Here is a 19722-nt window from a genome sequence, read left to right on the forward strand (position 1 = left end):
AGTGTTCTTGGTGACTTAAAGAACATGTAACTACCACTAATAATGAGAATCAACTGAACCTATGCAGAATGATAAACTGCTTTTCTCATCTAATATTTCCTTAGGTTATAAATAGCCTTTGAAATCAATTAAAAATTATTTGATTGATTTTAGAGAGAGAGGGGGAAAGGAGAGAAACATCGATTTGTTGTTGCACTTATTTATGCATTCATTGGTTGATTCTTTTTTCTAATGTTTATTTTTATTGATTTTAGAGAGAGAAAGGGGGGAGAGAGAGAGACATGAACATGAATTTGTTTCTGTATGTGCCCTGACAGGGGATCCAACCAGTAACCTCTGCTCTTTGGAGTAGTGCTCTAACCAACCAAACTATCTGGCCAGGGCTTTTTTTTTTTTTTTTTTTTTTAAATGTTTATTGTTATTGATTTTAGAGAGAAGAAGGGAGATAGATAGAGAGAGAGAGACATTGGTTGATTCTTGTATGTGCCCTGACAATGGATCAAATCTGCAACCTTTGCAAAGCTGGATGACGCTCTAACCAACTGAGCTACCCGTCCAGCGACCTGAAGTCAATATTTATAACTGTATACTGTTCCATTAGATGGAATATAACATAATATTTAACCTATTTTTGGATATTCTTTTATGTTGTTGCAATTTTCCTCTTTTATATATAAACAAAGCTGTGACAAATCAGTGTACAGGAATCTTTGTCCACACTCTGACTGCTTTTCCATAAGGAAGTTTCTAGAACCTGGTCAGAAGGCATGCTATGTTTTAGTATTTAATGAAGGTGGCCAAAATAGCCCTCCAGAAAATTTGTACTAATTACACTTCATCAGCAAGTGAAGGAAGGTTTTCAAAAAAATGGCTTAGAGAAGAGAAGGAGAAGAGCTTGGTGTGGCCTTGGCTGAGTGTGGGGAGTGGAACAGGGTGTGGGAAGGCTGTTGGGGACTTTAGGCCCAGAGGCAGTGCTGGCCTGGGTGTGGCCCTGGGACCAGCTGTTACTCAGGTTCCCAGGCCCACCACCCAGTGGCTCTCCCAGAGGCAGTCAGGTCGAAGTGCTTCCCTTGCTGTGAAGGAGGTCTGCGACTTCCTGCATGGCTCCTGGGAGTGTGGGGACGGCGCGGCCTTCCTGCTCCAGGGAGCTGAGGCGTGGTGTTGGAGGGTCTCTCAGCTGTGTCTGCTTCAAGAGTTCTTTATTTTTTACTTTTAAAATTTTGTTCATCTAATTTTTGAATTATGTAATGCATTGATTATATATCTATATACATCTATTGTCTATCTCTCTCAGTCTATTTCTCTGTCTAATCTATCATCTATCTGTCATCCTTCAGGACAACTCTCTCTCACTCTGCACTCCTCTGACAGCTTCATTTCATTTCCTGCCGGGCAGGGCAGAGCAGCCGCTGGTCCGTGCTGCGCATCACTCTGCTTTCATGACGCACGTGCGCGCCAGTCGGCCTGTACATTCTTACCTTTTATTTTTTTAACACAAATGTTTGCACATTGTATTTACTATTCTGCCCCTTACTTTTTCATTTTCCCGTTGAGATCTATAATTGACATACAGAACTGTATAAATTTGAAGCCTACAGTGTAATGACTTGACTTAGATTGTGAAATGATGATCACAATAAGCTTAGTTAACATCCATCATCTCATACAGATTCCACACCCTAAAAGAAAACAATGTTTTTTTTCCTTGTGATGGGAACTCTTAGGATCTACTCTCTTAACAACTTTCAAATGTACTATACAGCCTGTAAAGCCAGGAGGCACGGCCAGGGCCAGCATCAGAGCTGCCTGGCTCATGCAGGTTCGCATTGGATTCGGACAGTCGGTAAAGAAACCATGGAGCCAAAAACTGGTGGGCCATAGTCTTTAATCTAGCTTGCACCCGGCGGGCAAGTAAAAATACACACTGGGCTCCAAAACCCAGTCACATTCAGTGCTCACAAAGCTACTGATTTATCCGAGTTTCCTAGAATCAAAGGTTTCTAGCTCAACAGCCTTATTCTCCTCAGTTCCCCATTTCCTTCCTTATCCCAGATACAAACTCTGTACAAACTGGCATCTCACTCAGTACTCCGCCATCTTGGCTGCTTTTCCTGGCCTTCTCCACGTGGCCTCCTCCCGCTGCTGGCTCTATTCTCTCTGCTCTCTCATGCTAACCTCAGGAACCAAGCGCGCAAACTCCCGCTCCGTTCCCATTTTATAGTGTAGAAATCCAAACCCTTAATGCAATATACATAATGGGGAAGTCTCTAATACAAAGTCACTTCTATGAGGCATGATAGGATTGTACCACCTCACACCAAAAAGGGTGGGACAGGCTTAATCCCAAAACCAAGCCTCAGGCTACAACAATTCTCAACACACATTAATATCACCTGGGCAACGGCCTCTTTAACAAAGTGAGCATAATACATTTTATCTGCCCAACACAGCCGTATTAACTATAGGCTGCATGTTGTATATGACATCCTTGGTACTTAGCTTTTCAATGAGTGACTTAGAGATGGTTTTATATCATAGAGCAGTTCTCAGTCTTTTTAGAGCCACGTAATACTACATTGTGTGGATGGACCACCATTTATTTAACCGATTTTTATACCGACCGCCCACTTTTGTATCTCTGTTAGTAGTAAAAATTTTTAACTGCCCACCAGTTCCACAGTAATGGTGATTTATAAAGTAGGGAAGTAACTTTACTTTATAAATTTTTTTTTATAAATAAATTTTTATTTTAATGGGGTGACATCAATAAATCAGGGTACATATATTCAAAGGAAACATGTCCAGGTTATCTTGTCATTCAGTTCTGTTGCATACCCATCACCCAAAGAGAGATTGTCCTCCGTCACCTTCTATCTAGTTTTCTTTGTACCCCTTCCCCTCCCCCTCCCCCTCCACCTCTCCCTCCTTCCCTCCCCCTGCCCCCCCTAACCACCACACTCTTGTCCATGTCTCTTAGTCTCATTTTTATGTCCCACCAATGTATGGAATCCTGCAGTTCTTGTTTTTTTCTGATTTACTTATTTCACTCCATATAATGTTATCAAATCCCACCATTTTGTTGTAAGTGATCCGATGTCATCATTTCTTATGGCTGGATAGTATACCATGGTGTATATGTGCCACATCTTCTTTATACAGTCTTCTATTTTATTTTATTTTTGCAGTGATTAAAGCCTTTAAGCAAACTCTTGGCCAGTACAGCAAGAATCCATAAAAGAGTAGTGTCCTTAACATGTTCACCAAGTCCAAGTTGGCTCCAACACCATTCCAAATCCCTGTGAATGCAACCCAACCACAGTTCAGTCTGTTAGGAGCTGTCACAGGGAGCAGGAGTCCAGGAAAAGTCCACATCCAGGAAAAGTCCACATGGCACTGGAATTGCTGTCACAATTCTATACTTTGCAGCTCACGTCCAAATCCCAATGACTGCTGCTTCTAGCTGGTAATGATTCAGGTAGACTGGAAAAGCCATCTGCAGCATGTGTGGATATGGAGCTTCTGTTCTCCTCTGCCAGTCTCGGTGTGGCTTCTCCAGTGTTCCTTGGTTGAAGAGTTCTCTTAGTTTAGTCCAAAGTTGGTTTTTCCAGATGATAGTTCTTAAAATTAGTTTGTAATCCACTTTGGTTCTGGGAGGTGGATGTTGGTACATCCGCCTACTCCAGCGCCATCTTGTCTCTCCACTACTTTATAAAATTTATAAAGCAGTTACAGCAAGTTAAAGCATATAATAATTATTACTTACCAAGTACTTTATGTTGGATTTTCGCTAAGTTTGGCAGAATAAATCTTTATAAAACAACTTACTATAGCCTGACCTGTGGTGGTGCAGTGGGTAAAGCGTCAACCTGGAAACGCTGAGGTTGCCGGTTCAAAGCCCTGGGCTTGCCTGGTCAAGGCACATATGGGAGTTGATGCTTCCAGCTCCTCCCCTCTTCTCTCTCTCTGTCTCTCTCTCCTCTCTAAAAATGAATAAATAAATAAAAAATTAAAAAAAAAACAAAAAACTTACTATAGTTAAATCTATCTTTTTATTTATACTTTGGTTGCTCCACTACCGCCCACCATGAAAGCTGGAACACCCACTAGTGGGCGGTAGAGACCAGGTTGATTACCACTGATTTAACCCATCTTCTATTGGTAGACACCTGGGTTAGTCCAAATCCTCGCCTGCACAAATCATGCGCAGTGAAGACCCTCAGGCGTTAGCTACTCTGCACATGCACAGGCATTTCTGTAGGAGAAATGTCTAGAAGTAGAACTAGTCAGTCAAAGGGCATTTGCATTTGTCGTTTTGATAGTGGCCAGTTGCCCTCCGGAGGGATCGAGTTTCCACAAAGCCTTGCCAATGGAGGACAGCCAGACTGGAGAGATTTTTACACACCTGACAGATGAGATGTAGTATTTCGTTCATGTTACTTGGGTTTCTTTCACTACGAGGGAGGTCGAGCATCTCTTTATGTGCTTTACAACCCCTTGTAAACACATTCCGGAGAGCTGTGTCCCACTCTGCCCGTTGTTTTGTCGGGTTGTTGGGCTCACTTCTCTCCTTTTGATCTCCCAAGAGCTACACCCTGGCACCCATCCCTGCCCCAGCCTTTGCCTGGGCTCTTCTCACAAGGAGCGGGGAGGGTGGGGACAGGGGCTGGCACTGGAGGGACTAAGGATAGACACTCTTGGCTGCACCATTGCCTCACGGAGGGACTGAAACCCCTGATCTAGGTCAGCTGCTCATTAAATGAGACAATGCATGAAAAATGCTTCACACGATGCCAGGCCCACAGTAAATGCTCTGAAAAGGCTGCTCAATATTTGTATATGTAGGACATGCAAACCTACCAGGACCTATATATCTGAAACTGAGTCTTTACCTGCTGCCCCACGAGGGTACCGATGGCCTGAGCTGGCTAAGGGGCCTGGTGCCACCCTGGGACTCCAGGGCAGAGCAGAGCAGTCGAGTGGCTGGTCTGGACCCGATTTCCACCTCTGCTAGGTTTCTTGTTTGTGGAAAGCCAAGCCTTCAGAGCAGGGCTGACCTAAGGCAGACTGTGGCTTATGGGGTTTGTATGCTCACTTAGTTTCCCTCTTTCTCAGATGCTGTTGCATGGCCCTGGGCCAGCCCCTCAGCTCCCTTCTCCCCCGTCCTTCCCCCATCTCTAAACTCCTAGGGCTCACAGTCTGCCAAAGGGGCAGGTGATCTGGGCTGACGGGCAAAAGGGACTGCCTCAGGCTGTAGGGTTCCTGGGGAAGCCAGTCTGGGCTCAGGGCTCCACTCTTTAGGGTCATGGCCATAATGGGAGATGGGAGGAGGGAATTCCAGCCAGAAATATGAATTAAGGGTGAAGGGCTGTGGCATTCATACAATCTGTTCCCAGCTTTGAATCTGATGCCTCCCAGCTCTGGGTCTGACCTACCATTGAGCTTTGTTACTGCAAAGATTCCCTGTGTCTGGGCCCACTGCACATGGCCCCGGGCATCAGGGTCTTTTGTCCAGCATGACAGAGAATGGCCACTGGCTCATGGTCCCCAAAGGAGTCAGAGTCCCTGCAAAGCTCCATCCACCTCTGTGTTTTATAGCTCTGCAGCAAAATCCTGGAGAAGACGGCCAACCCTCAGTGGAACCAGAGCATCACGCTGCCCGCCATGGTGAGCCTCGCCCCAGAAGGCCCAGCCCGGGGGGGGGGGGGGGGGGCGGGCTGCTGGCCTCCTCCGCATTCTGCCTGCATTCCAGGCTTCTGATTCTTCAAAAGAACTCCAATACCAACTTGCATCTCTTCTCTCTATAGTTTCCCTCCATGTGTGAGAAAATGAGGATTCGTATCATAGACTGGTGAGTTCTGAGCCTCAGGGTCTTTAGAGGTGGCTGTCCTCTCCTCAGGGGTCACTGGGTCCTTGAGTTTCCTTCAGTTCAGTCAGCACACAGTGAGAGAGTGTTTGGGTGACTCAGTTGCCTCTGGGGGAGGCAGAGGAGGAGAAGGTGTGGGCCATTCCGGGGAAGCTTACTCACAGACCTGCTTGGAGGCAGATAGGAGGACAGCCAGGTGGGACTGGGAGGGCTCCAGGAGCCCGAGATCTCTGAGGCAAGGAGGGGCCAGGAAGTCTTCCTGGAGCAGGTAGCATTTTGATAAGGACAAGATAAGGGCATTCCAGTAAAGAGGGGATCATAAGCAAAGGCAAGGAGGCTGGAAAGAGCAGAGCTTCTGGGAGGTGGGTTGTGGGGAAGGGGAGCGGGAAGCTGTGATGCCCCTGGGTAACTCGAATGGGATGAAAAGGTCTCCAGGCTGGAAAGTGGCAGGGATGCCACTGTGGGCTTGCGACAGTTGGGGGCAATAACCACACGGACATTTAAAGAGAAGACTAATATCTACCACTTGTTGAGCACCTATGCCAGGCCAGGCTCTGTGCCCAGCAAACGGTTTGTGTGCACAGTCTCACCTGATGCTCAGCTTGACTCCTTTGTTACAGATGAGGAGGAAGGTTTGCAAAATTGAGCGATCTGCTGGAGGTGACAGCTGGGAAGTGCCCAGGCTTCCTGGGAAGAGCTCACACTCTGAACCTGTGGGCTGTGCTGCCTCCTGATGTGCTGTGGTCTTTCTCACACCTGAGGGGCACTTAGGAGTCCACACACTGATCTCCAGGCGTGAGAGAGAGAGAGAGAGAGGGAGGGAGAGAGAGAGAGAGAGAGAGAGAGAGAGAGTGAGTTGTCCTTTCTCTGCCCCCAAAACGTCTTGGCTGTGCGGTTCCCAGTGTGTTGTCCTTTGGTCTCAGGCCCAGGGCACCCCCAGCCAGGAGGATAATGAGAGACTAGGGAAAACCCCCAGGCCACAGAGCCATTAAAGTGAGTGCCAGTTCCCCAGGCCCAAAGAAAACAGCTTGTGAGAATTAGAGAGGAAGGGAGAAGCCAGGAGGGCCGGGGGGAGAGGCCTCTCGGGCCCTGACCTCCGGTATGTTCCGTGGGGAAGCGGTCTGGGGGAGTCGGGCTTTACGTCCACAGATGATCTCTTCATCTTAGCTCGCAGTGTGTGCGCACGCACATGTGTGCGCTGTTGACTGGGGGCAAGCACTGCCTGTGTCGGTGCGTGTGGACGCATGTGTGCGTGCACACCGGCGTGGTTGCCCCGTGTGTGCGGGGTCGAGCTTTGCCTGAGCCGCTGTGAGCTGTGTCAAAGGCATCAGCATACTGTACAATCCACACACATTACGGAATCTGGTGGTTGCATCTCTGGTTTGGGTTGAAGTGGCATTTTTATTGTGAGTCTATTTTCAGACTCGCTGTATTTTCCAAAAGCAACCCCAAGCCCCAAAACCCAACTGTTGGCCAGAAAGCATTCCGCTGCTGCAAGGTCCTATCCAGAACAGTGCTTTCTTCCGAGAAAATTCAGATAAACTTGTGTTATTACCTGAATCCTGGAAATATGATCTAGACCATATGGCCGTTTCTCTGTAACTTAATCTTCTATTTGTTTCTTTAAGAATTTCTTTTTTGTTAAAAAACAACACCCCCCCCAAAAAAAAACTACCCTCCTCCGCTTCAGCTGAAAACAAAACCTTTTCGTTCTCTTTCTCTCCTTAGCAGACTCAGGTAAGACCAGAGGCAGAAGTCCCATTCCTCTCCAAGCGCTGCCTCTTCTAGGGGTTGGTCATGGGGCAGCTGAAAGGTGTCCTCACAGTCCGTTATCTGGTGTCGATGATCTCACTGTAAAACGTTTAAGGGGATTTTAACTTTCCAATTCAGATGAGCATCATTCACCAGGAAAAGTGATAGGGATCTGTGACGACAATTCATTCTTCCTTGTATAGCCCCTGCCCTGATGGGAATATTTAAAATGGAAGCTTAATCACTTCCCTGGGAAATAGCAAGGGGAAGGGCGGGGCAGGCAGCAGAGAGCCAGTGTGGATGTAAGAGGATGAACACCACCCTGCCAGGTGTCCTTCACCATGGGCCTTGGGCGTATCAGCACCAGAGCCGAGGTATGGGAAGCAGGGGGAGAGGGCCTTCAGGCTCTACGAAAAGAGGAAAGATGTACCCGGGAAACTTCCAGAAGGGGATAGGTCTTGCTCAGCCCAGCGTTTCTCAATCTCAGCGTGATGACATTTGGGCCAGAAATGTCTTTCATGTGGGAGACGGTCTTACGCATTGTCGGATGTGGAGCCACAACCGTGGCCTCTCTGTACACCCCTCACCCCAACACCAATTGCCTTTGGGGGCCCAGATCACTGGATTGAGAGACCCTGGTGTAGCCTGACAAGGGAGTGGCAATCAAAGCCCTGCTTTCTATGCAAATTATTTAATCTTCTAAACAGCTTTCTCATCTGGAGTTGAGACAAATTGTAGTACCTACCTCATAGGGCTGACATGAGCCAGGTCACGTGATAGCTTGCGCACAGTGTGTTGCTTCAGGAGGTGCTGTTACTTTATATTGCTATCAGAGGGCGGGTGTGGGCCTGCACGGGGCATTGCTGACTGAGGGGTCCACCAGTCAGTGAATATGTGGTTGGGAGGGGGAAGCCCGACAGGCTCCCACACCACTCAGCGCACTCTGTGCCGTGCCACACCAGAGCAGGAGACAGCACACCAGGCCTAGTTCTGGCTCTGTGCTCCCTCCCAGGCTGACCTTGGACAAGGACCTTCCTGGTTCCAAGTCTCAGTTTCCTCATGTGTGCAACAGAGAGAATAACCAAAGTACCTGTTTTTTAAGGTAGTTAGGAGGATCCTGAGAGATAAAGGACGCTAAGAGTGTTTGTCACATAAAAAGCCAGATACAAAAAGAAATAAATAGTGCATGATTGTTGGCTAATTCAAGACCATGGCCTTGGAGATAGTGTCTTCCTGGTTACTTGGCTTTCTTCTTGGTCTGGATATTTCTTGAGTTCCCAGAGCCTGGCCCTCCCTGGGTCTGGGGGTCTGGCTTCCTGAGTAGCCCACTGCCTCCTGCCTCTGGCCTCCTTCTTCTCACCTGCAATGTCCCCAAAGACAGCCAGGCTGGCAGCCCAGTGTTGGCTTGATGATGGGTGCTGACTGTTGTTGAAACGGACCAGTTTCCACCTGAGGAGGCCTGAGCAACACTTCCGGTCTCTTCTTCCCTGGGATTCCCAGGCCTCGGTAACACACCCAGTGTGAAGACTGGGTCCCCTAATGATGTACAACCAAGGCCATTTCCTTCTGGGTGGGATGTACTCTTCAATGCCCTTCCTGTTCAGATACGTTCTGTCCCCTCTTCTAGGGACCGCCTTACCCACAATGACATTGTGGCCACTACCTACCTGAGTATGTCGAAAATCTCTGCTCCTGGAGGAGAAATAGAAGGTGAGTTCCCCCTCTGTTCTGCCCTGCAGTCCCCTGTGCTCTCCCTCGTTCCCCCCCTTCCCTCTTATACCTCCAGTTTTGCGAGTTTGCAGGAAAGGGAAGATTATAAGGTCTTTGCTGCCCATTTCCTAGGGAGAAGGGCTTTGGCCAGTGAGAGAGATGGGCTTGTGGACGTTTAGGATTCTCCACACCTCAGAGGGTGGCTGCACTGCCGATGGGACGGACAGAGAGCACAGTTCGCCCCTGCAGAGAGCAGTGAGGGCGGCAGCGGCTGCTACGTGGGCCAACTGTGCTTTAGCCGTGCCTATTTTGAAATAACTTTCATTGGCCTGTTAAAAATAGTCCATGACCATTTCATAAACTTTAAAGGAACAATCTGAAAGAAGATTATAAAAGTTACCTATGAAGTTACCCATAAACCTACCCTCTATCCAGCCTACCTTGTATCTAGACAGGAACTAACTTGATATTCTGGGACCTTTTTGTATATATGAATGCACTATACCTACATGCACAAAAAACATTGTTTTGAAAACATTTTTCAATTGCTTTGAAAATTGCTTTCTGTCACCTGGAAGTACAACATAGGTGTTTATTCATGTTATTAAATATTCTTCCAAATGAATACACACGTTCCATGTATGAATGTACCATAATCCATGTTAACTAGCTGATGTTGAATTGTTTAGGTATTTTCTAATTTTTCCACATTATAAACAACTAACTTTATATTGAATATTTTTGTAGCTGACTAGTTCACAATTTTCCTTTTGGAGTAATGCCTAGAAGTGGAATTGTTGTGTTGTAAGGATTTGAACATTTTAAAGCTTTTGATATATGTCAAAGCTGCCCTTAATTTAAAAAGACTGGACTGATTAATCACTAACATAAACTTATTTTGCTGCCCCATTCACCAACACACAGAAGAATAATGACATTAAAACAGAACTTTCTTAATTTGATGGATGAATTTCATTGTTGCCTGATTTTCATTTCATTTCATTGATAGCTGATGAGGTAATGCAAATTTAAAAATACTTTAATAATTATATATATTTCTATACTTTGTTCTGTTGTAAATTGCTTGTTCATGTTCATGTACATATATCTGATGATAATGCCTGTCTTTTTCTCATTTTTTTTTTGCTTTTGTATTTTTCCGACGTGGGAAGTGGGGGAGAGGCAGACAGATAGACTCCCGCATGCTCTCGACCAGGATCTACCCGGCACGCCCATCAGGGAGCAATGCTCTGCCCATCTGGGTCATTGCTTCGTTGTAATCGGAACCATTCCAGCGCCTGAGGCAGAGGCCATGGAGCTGTCCTCAGCGCCAAGGCCAACTTTGCTCCAATGGAACCTTGGCTGTGGGAGGGGAAGAGAGAGAGATAGAGAGAAAAGAGAGGGGGAAGGGTGGAAAGCAGATGGGCGCTTCTCCTGTGTGCCCTGGCCGGGAATCAAACCTGGGACTTCCACACGCTGGGCTGACGCTCTACCGCTGAGCCAACTGGCCAGGACCTTTCTCATTGTTTGTAAGAGTTCTGTGTTGTATAGATGTTAAGTTTTCCTTGTTGTAAATATGGTGAATAATTTTTTGGTCAGTTTTATTTTACCACTTAATAGTTTTTGATGGATAGAAATTTAAATTTTTTTATGTTGCAAAATCTGTTAATTTTTTTTTTTTTAGTGCATAAGGCAAGAATCTAACCTTGCTTTTTTTCAGAATTGTTCTTTAGTGATACCAACACTATATATTGAATAATCTATTCCGCATATTTGGAGATACTACTTTTATCCCTTACTAAATTACTAAATGTATTCTTGGGCTTGTTTCTTGATTTTCTATTAGCTTTAATTGGTATGTGTGCTTATTATTAGGTTTTGGTATCTAGGTTATGTTGGCTCTGCAAAATTAATTGGAAAGATTTAAAGTCTTTTCTAATGTCTGGAACAGTTTATATAACATAAGAATATAGTCTTTTGAGTGTTTGAAATAATTCACCCATAAAACCATATGGACTGGGTGACCTTTTTGAGTGAATGTAATGCTAGAAACTTTTAAGTTTCTCCAGGGATCATTAGTATTTTCAGTTTGTTAGTTTTACTAGAGTCAGGATTTTTTTTTTTTTTTTTTTGAGAGAGAAAATGGGTGGGGGGGGAAGGGAGAGAGATGAGAAGCATCAACTTGTAGTTGTGGCACTTTAGTTGTTCATTGATTGCTTCTCATACATGCCTTGACCGGTGTGGGGGAGCCTTCAGCTGAGCCAGTGACACCTTGGTTAAGTCAACGACCTTTTTGGGCTCAAGCTAGCAACCATGGGATCATATTGATGATCGCACACTCAAGCCGGCAACCCAGTGCTCAAGCTGGTGAGCCTGTACTAGAGTCGATGAGCCCACACTGAAGCCAGAGACCTCAGGGATTTGAACCTAGGACCTCAGTGTCCCAGGTCAACACTCTATTCACTACACCATAGTCAATCAGGCTATAATCAGTTTTGATAATTTGTATTTTCCTAGAAAAGCATTTATTATTGTACATTGAGGTTTTCTAATTACATGGTGTTGTGCAGATCAATACTTAAAATAATTCTCTATTTGTGACGTTTTCTCCTTTTTTACTGCTATTGATATGTGTTCGAGTTTGTTTTTTCTTCTTCACATAATTAGTCTTGTTAGAAGTTCTTTTCCCCCTAGTACTTTATTGAATATTTCAAGGAATCAGTTTTTGGATTTATTTATCAATTCTAATATTTTTTCTAGTTTTTAATTCTCTCATCTTTTTTACTCTTTTCTTTAACTCTCTTTAAACTTATCTTGTTGTTTTCTATTTCAGCTTTCTAGTTAACTTCTTGTGTTTATTTTCAGTATTTCTTATTTAAATAATGTAAGTATGGTTTCCGTCCCAGGTATCATGCTTTTGGCCTTCAGCAAACCCCAAGGTTATATTTAATTCCATTTTTTACTTTTCTTCTTTACATCTAAACATTTCATCTACTTTGAATTTATTTTGGTGTGCTTTCAGAGAACAGTCTGATTTGATTCCTTTATGGATAGTCTATATTTTCTAACTAGATGCTGCTTATAGGAATGTATCTTTTTATTTTTATGGTAGTTGAAAAAACTACTTTGATCTATCTAGATGCAGGACTCTTTATTGAATTTTTTCCTGAGACACGGTAAATTCTTAGATCTGAGTTGAGGAATCATTTCTTCTAATGTTACAACACAGCGGCTGACAGTGGGTGGGGGTGGAGTGGGGGGGGGGAGAGCTGGAGTTCCGGAACCGGGAAGCTTAGGCTCCAGTTCTACTTCTTGGTAACTGAGTGAGTTGCTCCAGGCTCCTCTTACCAGTCTTGGCAGAAAAGTTTGTTATAAGGATCCAGTGAGATTGTAATTGTAAAGTTCTTAGAGCATCTGGTACACAATAAATCCTAAAGCAAGGTGTTGTGTTTAGTGTCATTATTATTGGCTTTCTGCATCATTGATTTTTTCCCCTGTATTAATTCTGATTTTTTTCCCAGTGTTAATTCTGCTTTTTATGACTTTCCTTGTGGTTTAAAATTGACTATCACATTTTTAGTTTCTTGTCATGCCTTCCTTTTCCTCTATCATTCCTTTGAGTATTTTCCTTTCCCTCTTATCTGTTCTCTCCCAAAAGTTTTGCTTTGTTCCACAAAAGCTATGTCTTCTTGTAGTCTATTGAGGATTCAAAATGTCTTCCTGAGAATTTCAGGTGAATGCTCTCCTGAATCTTACAGATGCTGTCTCCCTGGTTGGCACTCTGTTATTCCTCCTCCCCCTTTTACTCTCTAATGAGATCTGTTCAGTATTGCTGTCTTTCTACAGACGGGGCATAGGTCTCTGTCCATCATGTCAAGATCTTTACCCAGACAGGTTAATATACCCAGTTTCTGGAAGACTCCACTTCGTGCTCTTGAAGTTGCCTTTCTTCTAAGTTCTCTGAAATGTAAAAAAAAAAAAAGAAGAACTTTTAATTATAGAAAATTCAAGCACTCATAAAAGTAAAGGATTGTATAATGAATTCCCAGGTGACCTCTGTCAGCTTTAACATTTAGCTACTGTCTGCCATTCTGATTTCATTGTTGAGCCTCGTAATTAGTGGAATACATAAACACTGCCTCCCAGAAGGCACTGCTGTCAGGGCTCCTCCTGTCCCAGCCCCCGCCCTCCCACTGTGGGAACTGCTGTCCTAGGATGTGGACCCCCTTTCTAATGCTGTTCAGACAATTTCTGAGAATTGGTTGTAGGAAGATTGGAGGTAGGGAGGCAGTGAGTGCATTGTAAGGGTGGGGTGGGAGAGTGGGTATTCTGACCCCTGCCACAGACCGAAACTTCTAATATGGAAGAAACCTCTTTTCCAGTTTCCTGACCTGTGTGGTCTCGTCTCTGTCTCTGAATCCCTACCAGGGACAGACCCTGGGGGAGAGACAAATTGACCTTCTGACTGTTTTTCCGACAGTTACGGTTTCATCAGGCTACAGCTGTGCCTGCCATCAGCCACCTGAGTGAGAGTTTATATCCCTGGTCCCCCCATCAGTCTTCCTTCTGGTGGTGATGATAGCCTTGATCTTTTTTCAGGGTTATGAGTATTTTAATGGGAATGTTGAGAAAGATGTTTATTCCGCCACTAGATGGCGCTCAAGCCATGGGCAGCCCAGTGCGGTTCAGGGAGACATTCAAAGGCCGACCGCCATCTCCCACGGATTGTTTTGGGACTAAATGAGAATCTTCCTGCAACCAGTTAACCAGTTTTAAATGTGCGGTGAAATAGCCTGATCTCTGTAACAATAGATGAGTTAAACTTACTGTTCAAACTGGAGCCGTTCTGCATGGCTGCCGGGATGACCCTTCCCATCCCACTCAGAGGCGTCCCTTTCTGGGGCCCTGAGGTGAGCGCTTGCCTGCTCCCTGCGGACCTCCTCCCCCGTGTCCCGAGGCCACCTCAGAACACATCACTGCACATTTCAGTTCAGCTCTTTGTCCTTTTTCTTCACGTTGCGGTGTTTTAGCACGGCAATGCATGACACTATTTTGTCACTGCTCTCAAAACCCAGACTAAATCGAACTGTGAAAACGGTTCTTTCTCTGTATTTCACCAGATTATTTGGTCCAACCGGGAGTTTTTGTGTTCTTGTTTATTTCCAATGAGGACAGGAGCTAACACTAGCCTCTTAAGCACTTCTGCCCACAAGTTTGCCTGGGCACACTTAAGTGTTCCTTGGACCCGGTGTTCCAAAGCATTCAGTAAGAATGTTGTTTTCTAAAAGGGATTGCTTTCCTTAGAAGCTGCAGTTGTTTCAAAAGGTAATGGGCACAGGAAGCCCGTACACCTACATAGGTTCTTCTATAATTTTATACATATGAAAGTCATGCTACACGCTTGTGTCCTACAGTTTTCCCACGGTGAAGAAATCTGAAGTTAGTTTCTTTTTGTCTTTGGAACGTAGGTGATAATGATTTCCCAGCAGCTCTCGGTTTCTCCTCCGGCCTGGTGCGGGCTGGTGTCAGGCAGCCAGAGCGTGGGTGTGGGAGGTGTGCCGAGAGGCAGAGGGAGCAGGCAGGCTGGCCGCAGGTAACCGCCTCGGCCTCTCCTGGAGACACGGCTGTCCCCCAGGGCTGTCTGGGAGCTGTGATGTGGTGTTGGTTGGGCTGGGAGGGCCTGCTCTTGGTCTCCCCTGGCTTCCCCCAGGTGAGAGAGTTGGGCTGGGCTGCTCAGGCCACAAAACTGGGAGTATTCATCTGTGTTTTGGGGCTTCCTTGGGCTAAAGGAAAACACGCCAAAACACTTGTGTTTTGGCAGAAGGGTATAAGGACTAAATAGAAGCATTGTCTTGGGTGCTTTCACTGGTCACTCTGACCATGACTTTATGAGCTGTCTGCAGACATGAGGGAAAGAACCTGGGGTGATCCTCAGCACCTGGAGACCTAGGACCCTGTCCCTAAATTAAGAATCATTGGCCTAAGTTGTCAGCAGGGCTATGTCTTACGAGGTGCCCAGCACTGTGCCTGGTTACATCTGCTGGAAAAAAAGAATGAATGAAGGGAATAATGAGAGGTACTGTTAGTAAATAGGCTAATCTGCAGCCACTCTCTTGGTCTTCCTGGTCACCAGAGACAAGTGTTGGTCAGCTGGCTGGTGGGTTTAGGGGACAGTTGTGTCTAGGCTGGGCACCTGTTTGCAGCAAGGATTCAGTCAGCTTGTAGGTGGGAAGGCAGTTTGTCTCTGCAGCAAGCACATGGGGGGGGGGTGGTGGTGTCAGATTTATCACCTTGGCCTCATTAGCCTGAGATAACTGGCTAGGCCTCTTTGTAATAATTTAAGAAGTGCTTAAAATGGAATCTGTGTGCTTTTGGTGGGCCCTGGCCACTGCTGTCCTTGGGGTTGTAGCTGGGTCTAGGTCAGTTCTCTTGCTGTTGCTGAAAGCTTGCCCTTGACCAGAGAGGCCTGGCTCCCCCACTGATGAGAGTCTATGCCTATGGATATAAAAATGGCCCTGAATTCTGGTTTCTGCAGCTGATTTCTGCCAGGCCGTGTTCCTAGCTGAGGCCTGAGTCCCAGGGCTTCAGGCCCCCTGAAGCTGGGCATCACCTTCCTTGCTGCCATCTGTGCTCAGCTGGTCAACCCTGTCCTCACACCCAGACTTCCAAGTTCCCCTCCTTTTTCTTCTTCACTCTCTTTCTCTGTCTCTGCTCATTCTCCTTTCACAGTGTTTTCCTGAATGAACTCTTGGCTCTTAGCTGCAGTCATGTAGCTATGGGAAAATAGTCATAGACTTTTTTTTAAAAGGAGACCAATAGGTAAGGCTGACCAATGAATGACAATAATCAGAAATTTCACCAACCATGTCTCCGGGCTTGGTCATGACACCAGACTTAGTTACACGTAGCTGGTTGGAGGAGGAGATGGGGAATATTGGAGTGTGGAAGGGGACTTGAGAGGTACCTACTCTTTTGGGGGCATCTTGTAACCGCCTGGAAGTGAGGAATGGAGTCCAAGAGCCTGAAAGTGTGCCAGAGAATCTCCTTCCTCGATTCTCTTAATAGACATTAACAGCATTTAGGGACATACCTATGTGTGTAGAATCTTCAGCTAGTGGACAGCATCTGTCTCTGGGTTTCATTGGAAGATGCAGGTGCCAGAAGCCAGGTCCCAGTGCTCACTGTTGTGAAAATACAAGTGCCCTCAGTGGCAATACTAGAAATTGCCACTAGATGGAGATGTTGTGCCTTGAAATGCCACCTCTCCGGGAGCTGGGTCCCGAGTGTCAACCTGCCTGTTGGGTGGAGTGCTGGGTGTGCCTGGCTGCCTAGCTCTGGCCCTTTCGTGCTTCCCCCACCCTTTCTTTGTGTCTGTACTTTGTTTCCCTCACTTTTCTGGCTATAATATGGAAAAGCACATTTTTTTTTTTCTGTGTTAGTTCTTGAATGTATTGAGTCAAGTTTTGGGTCCAATTTTCAATTGGCAAACAGAACACACAAATGTGCAGGCAGACACCAATGTGGAGGGGCCGGAGGGCTCACCATGGCACTGGGGGCTGTGTTTGGCTGGGTGGCTCAGTGATGACTTAGTTGGTGATAAATTCACAGCTGGGCTGGGAATAAGCGTTCAGGCCACATCTGTTTCCCACACGGGAGCTGTCTTTCCCTCTGTCTGTCTGCCAGCTCTCCATCCACATGCCTGTTCACGTAACCAGACCTCCTTCCAGCCATGCCCATCCTAACCCCTTTTCCATTTCTTTACGCTTCAGAGGAGCCTGCAGGTGTGGTCAAGCCTCCTCCAGCCTCCGACAGTACGTGCTTTGGGGACAATGAGGGGGCGGGCCTGGGGATTCTGCTGGAGGGAAGAGGGTGTTGGTTGCTGGGCGTTTTTTGATTTGCCTGAGGGGGGTCTGAGATTCCCCACCACGGTCCCCTAGCTTACCTCTGACTATGCCTCTCAGTATTGGTTGAATATGCAAATTGCTCAGAATGCTTTAAAGGTGATGCCCTCCCACTCCCCAGACCCCTTCCTAAAGCTGCTGGGCTCCAGCTAATGCTCAAAGGAGTCCACTGCCTCAGGCAGGGAAGGGGAGGGGCCTGCGTGGGTGTCCTTGGTGGGGCGAGGGACATCTTGAGGACCAGAAGAAGAACAGGGTGAGCTGAAAACTCTTGAAGTTGAAATTTACAAGGTAAATTGTAATTGAGATGATTGTTACAAATCATTAACAATGCTCATGTTCCATCTGCCTGGGCTTCCTACCTCTGTCTCAAATGCCGCAGCCCTGCCTGTGTTGCGGACTGGAGGGAGGGTGACGATGGACACTGGGTGGCCCCTGGCTCTGAGGGGGGCATGCTGTTACTTGGAGAATTTCTTATGTCTCAAGCTCTGTCCCTGCCCCCACCCTGCCCCCTCTCCAGGGGCTCAGCATTCACAGCTTATGTCCTCAAGTCTGGCTCAAGCATTTCCTGTCCGAGGCCGTTTATTTTGTGCCCACCCTGCCCTGCCCTGCTTGTGTGGATTGGATCTTCCCAGATAGCTCCTGTCTCCCCTCTCCCCTGCACCCCTCACACCTCCCACCCCCAGGGTTCTCAGAAAACAGCCAGTGGAGTCCCCTCCTGGGAAACTTGGCTGTCAGCTGGAAAATAATGACAGTAACAAAAGAGGGCCCCTAAAAAGAATGCTGTGAGGAGATATTCTCTGACCATTAGTGTAATTCTTCTGACTCTCCTCCAACCTGCTCCACTGAAAGACTGTTCTTTGGACAATGCAGGGAGGGGGAGAGGTCCTAGCTCGAGTCAAGGCTATTAGGTGGTCTGTTGCAGGGGTGGGGAGACATGTGCCCAGGGGTTGGCTTGTGGGGGGACACCTACCTGGACCCCCTCCCTGGTACCCTGAGAGATGTCTTCTCCAGTCTAGAGGTTCTGGGGCTGCTTTTGTGTCTCTCCACACTCATCTGCGGGTTGGAGAGGGGATGCAGGATGGGGTGTGATCTGAGAGGGGTGGGACAGGGGAGCAGCCTGGCCCCAGCTTTATGTGCTGGCTTAGTGTCCAGACTTTGAGGTGATCTGGGGTCATGCCACATATGAGTCATGAGTTCCTTTGCATCCCTGAGCTTCAGTTTCCTCATCTATAGAGTGAAATCACAGAAATAATAAAAAATCTCCACATGTTGGTATTGTGGTGAGGATTAAAAGGACTTATGAGAGACAATGGGAGCCATGATCAGCGTCATTGCTTTATACATATATAAGGCTGTGCCCTCGCCTGTGCAGGGCACTGAGGCCCAGGGATGGGCTCCGGCTGAAGGCGGCTGGGCTGAGCACTGAAAGCTCCCCTGGGCCAGCCCCTCTGACCCTGCCTGTGTTCCCCAGTGGACGACCACCTGGGCTTCCTGCCCACCTTTGGGCCCTGCTATGTCAACCTCTACGGCAGTCCCAGGGAGTTCACCGGCTTCCCGGACCCTTATGCAGAGCTCAACACGGGCAAGGTGAGCCAGCCAGACGCTCCCTTTCCCTTGATCTCCAGGCCTATGGGAGGGGCCTTCCAGCCTGGCCTGGGCAATATCTGGGGCCCGCCTGGACTGCAGGGGCCTGACACGGCTTGAACATGCCCCGGGACAGGCAGCCACCTCCTCAGAGAGCCCTCTGCCAGGCCCGTCCTGGCCCCTCCCTCCCGCCTCCCTCCCACTCCTCTCCCTGTGGCCTCTCCTTCAGGGCCAGCGTGATTCCCTACTTTCCTGTCCCCTGAGGGGCCAGGGCACCCCCATCTGTCTCAGGTTCTATGTCTCCTCTGGCTGGGTCAGAGTCTGGTACTGACCATTGCGGCGGCTTAGCCTGTCACCTGAACTCCCTGGGCACCGTTTCCTTACTGGCAGAGTGATGGGGGTGGCTCAGGGAAATAGCAACCTCAGAGCCGGATCAGGTCCCTTTCCTTCTCCTCCTCTCCATCCCCCCCTGCTCCCAGTGATCCAACCTTCCCTCCCAGGGGGAAGGTGTGGCCTACCGAGGCCGGGTCCTGCTCTCCCTGGAGACCAAGCTGGTGGAGCACAGTGAGCAGAAGGTGGAGGACCTCCCTGCAGACGACATTCTTCGGGTGGAGGTGAGGGCATGGCTCTCTGAGGCATGACATTGGTGGCCGAGCGGGGCTGGCCTCGAGGTGTCACGGTGGAGGAGGGCTTAGCTCCACCCACACTCATGTCCCATCGCCTTTCTGGACCTCAGTGCCTCAGCTGGGAAGTGGGAGTAACCACATAACTCCCCTGCCTCCCTGAGGAATGTTCAGATACTCAAAAAGGATAAATAAAGTCTACTGCTCACAAAAACTAGGGGATATTTTATCACTTCATGTTCATTTTGAAATATCTCCTAATTTTTATGAGCAGTATATTTTAAGTCTA

The 19722-nt window shown here is 47.2% G+C and overlaps 1 protein-coding gene across 16 annotated transcripts in view; it reads left to right on the forward strand.

Annotated features, from left to right (window-relative positions):
• The window catches only part of DYSF (dysferlin), a 224706-nt gene that overhangs the window by 80980 nt on the left and 124004 nt on the right, over nucleotides 1-19722 (forward strand). For 8 of the 16 annotated variants that reach the window (XM_066267354.1, XM_066267358.1, XM_066267361.1 and 5 more), the window contains 6 exons: nucleotides 5596-5664; nucleotides 5805-5848; nucleotides 9243-9325; nucleotides 17095-17136; nucleotides 18698-18813; nucleotides 19311-19424. In XM_066267354.1, the coding sequence (XP_066123451.1) occupies nucleotides 5596-5664; nucleotides 5805-5848; nucleotides 9243-9325; nucleotides 17095-17136; nucleotides 18698-18813; nucleotides 19311-19424 (468 nt within the window). The remainder of the gene's footprint in view (nucleotides 1-5595; nucleotides 5665-5804; nucleotides 5849-9242; nucleotides 9326-17094; nucleotides 17137-18697; nucleotides 18814-19310; nucleotides 19425-19722) is intronic. The other 8 variants (XM_066267356.1, XM_066267363.1, XM_066267365.1 and 5 more) reach the window with 1 other exon arrangement.

The sequence above is a fragment of the Saccopteryx bilineata genome, chromosome 3 (genome assembly GCF_036850765.1).
Source record: "Saccopteryx bilineata isolate mSacBil1 chromosome 3, mSacBil1_pri_phased_curated, whole genome shotgun sequence".
Taxonomy (NCBI): domain Eukaryota; kingdom Metazoa; phylum Chordata; class Mammalia; order Chiroptera; family Emballonuridae; genus Saccopteryx; species Saccopteryx bilineata.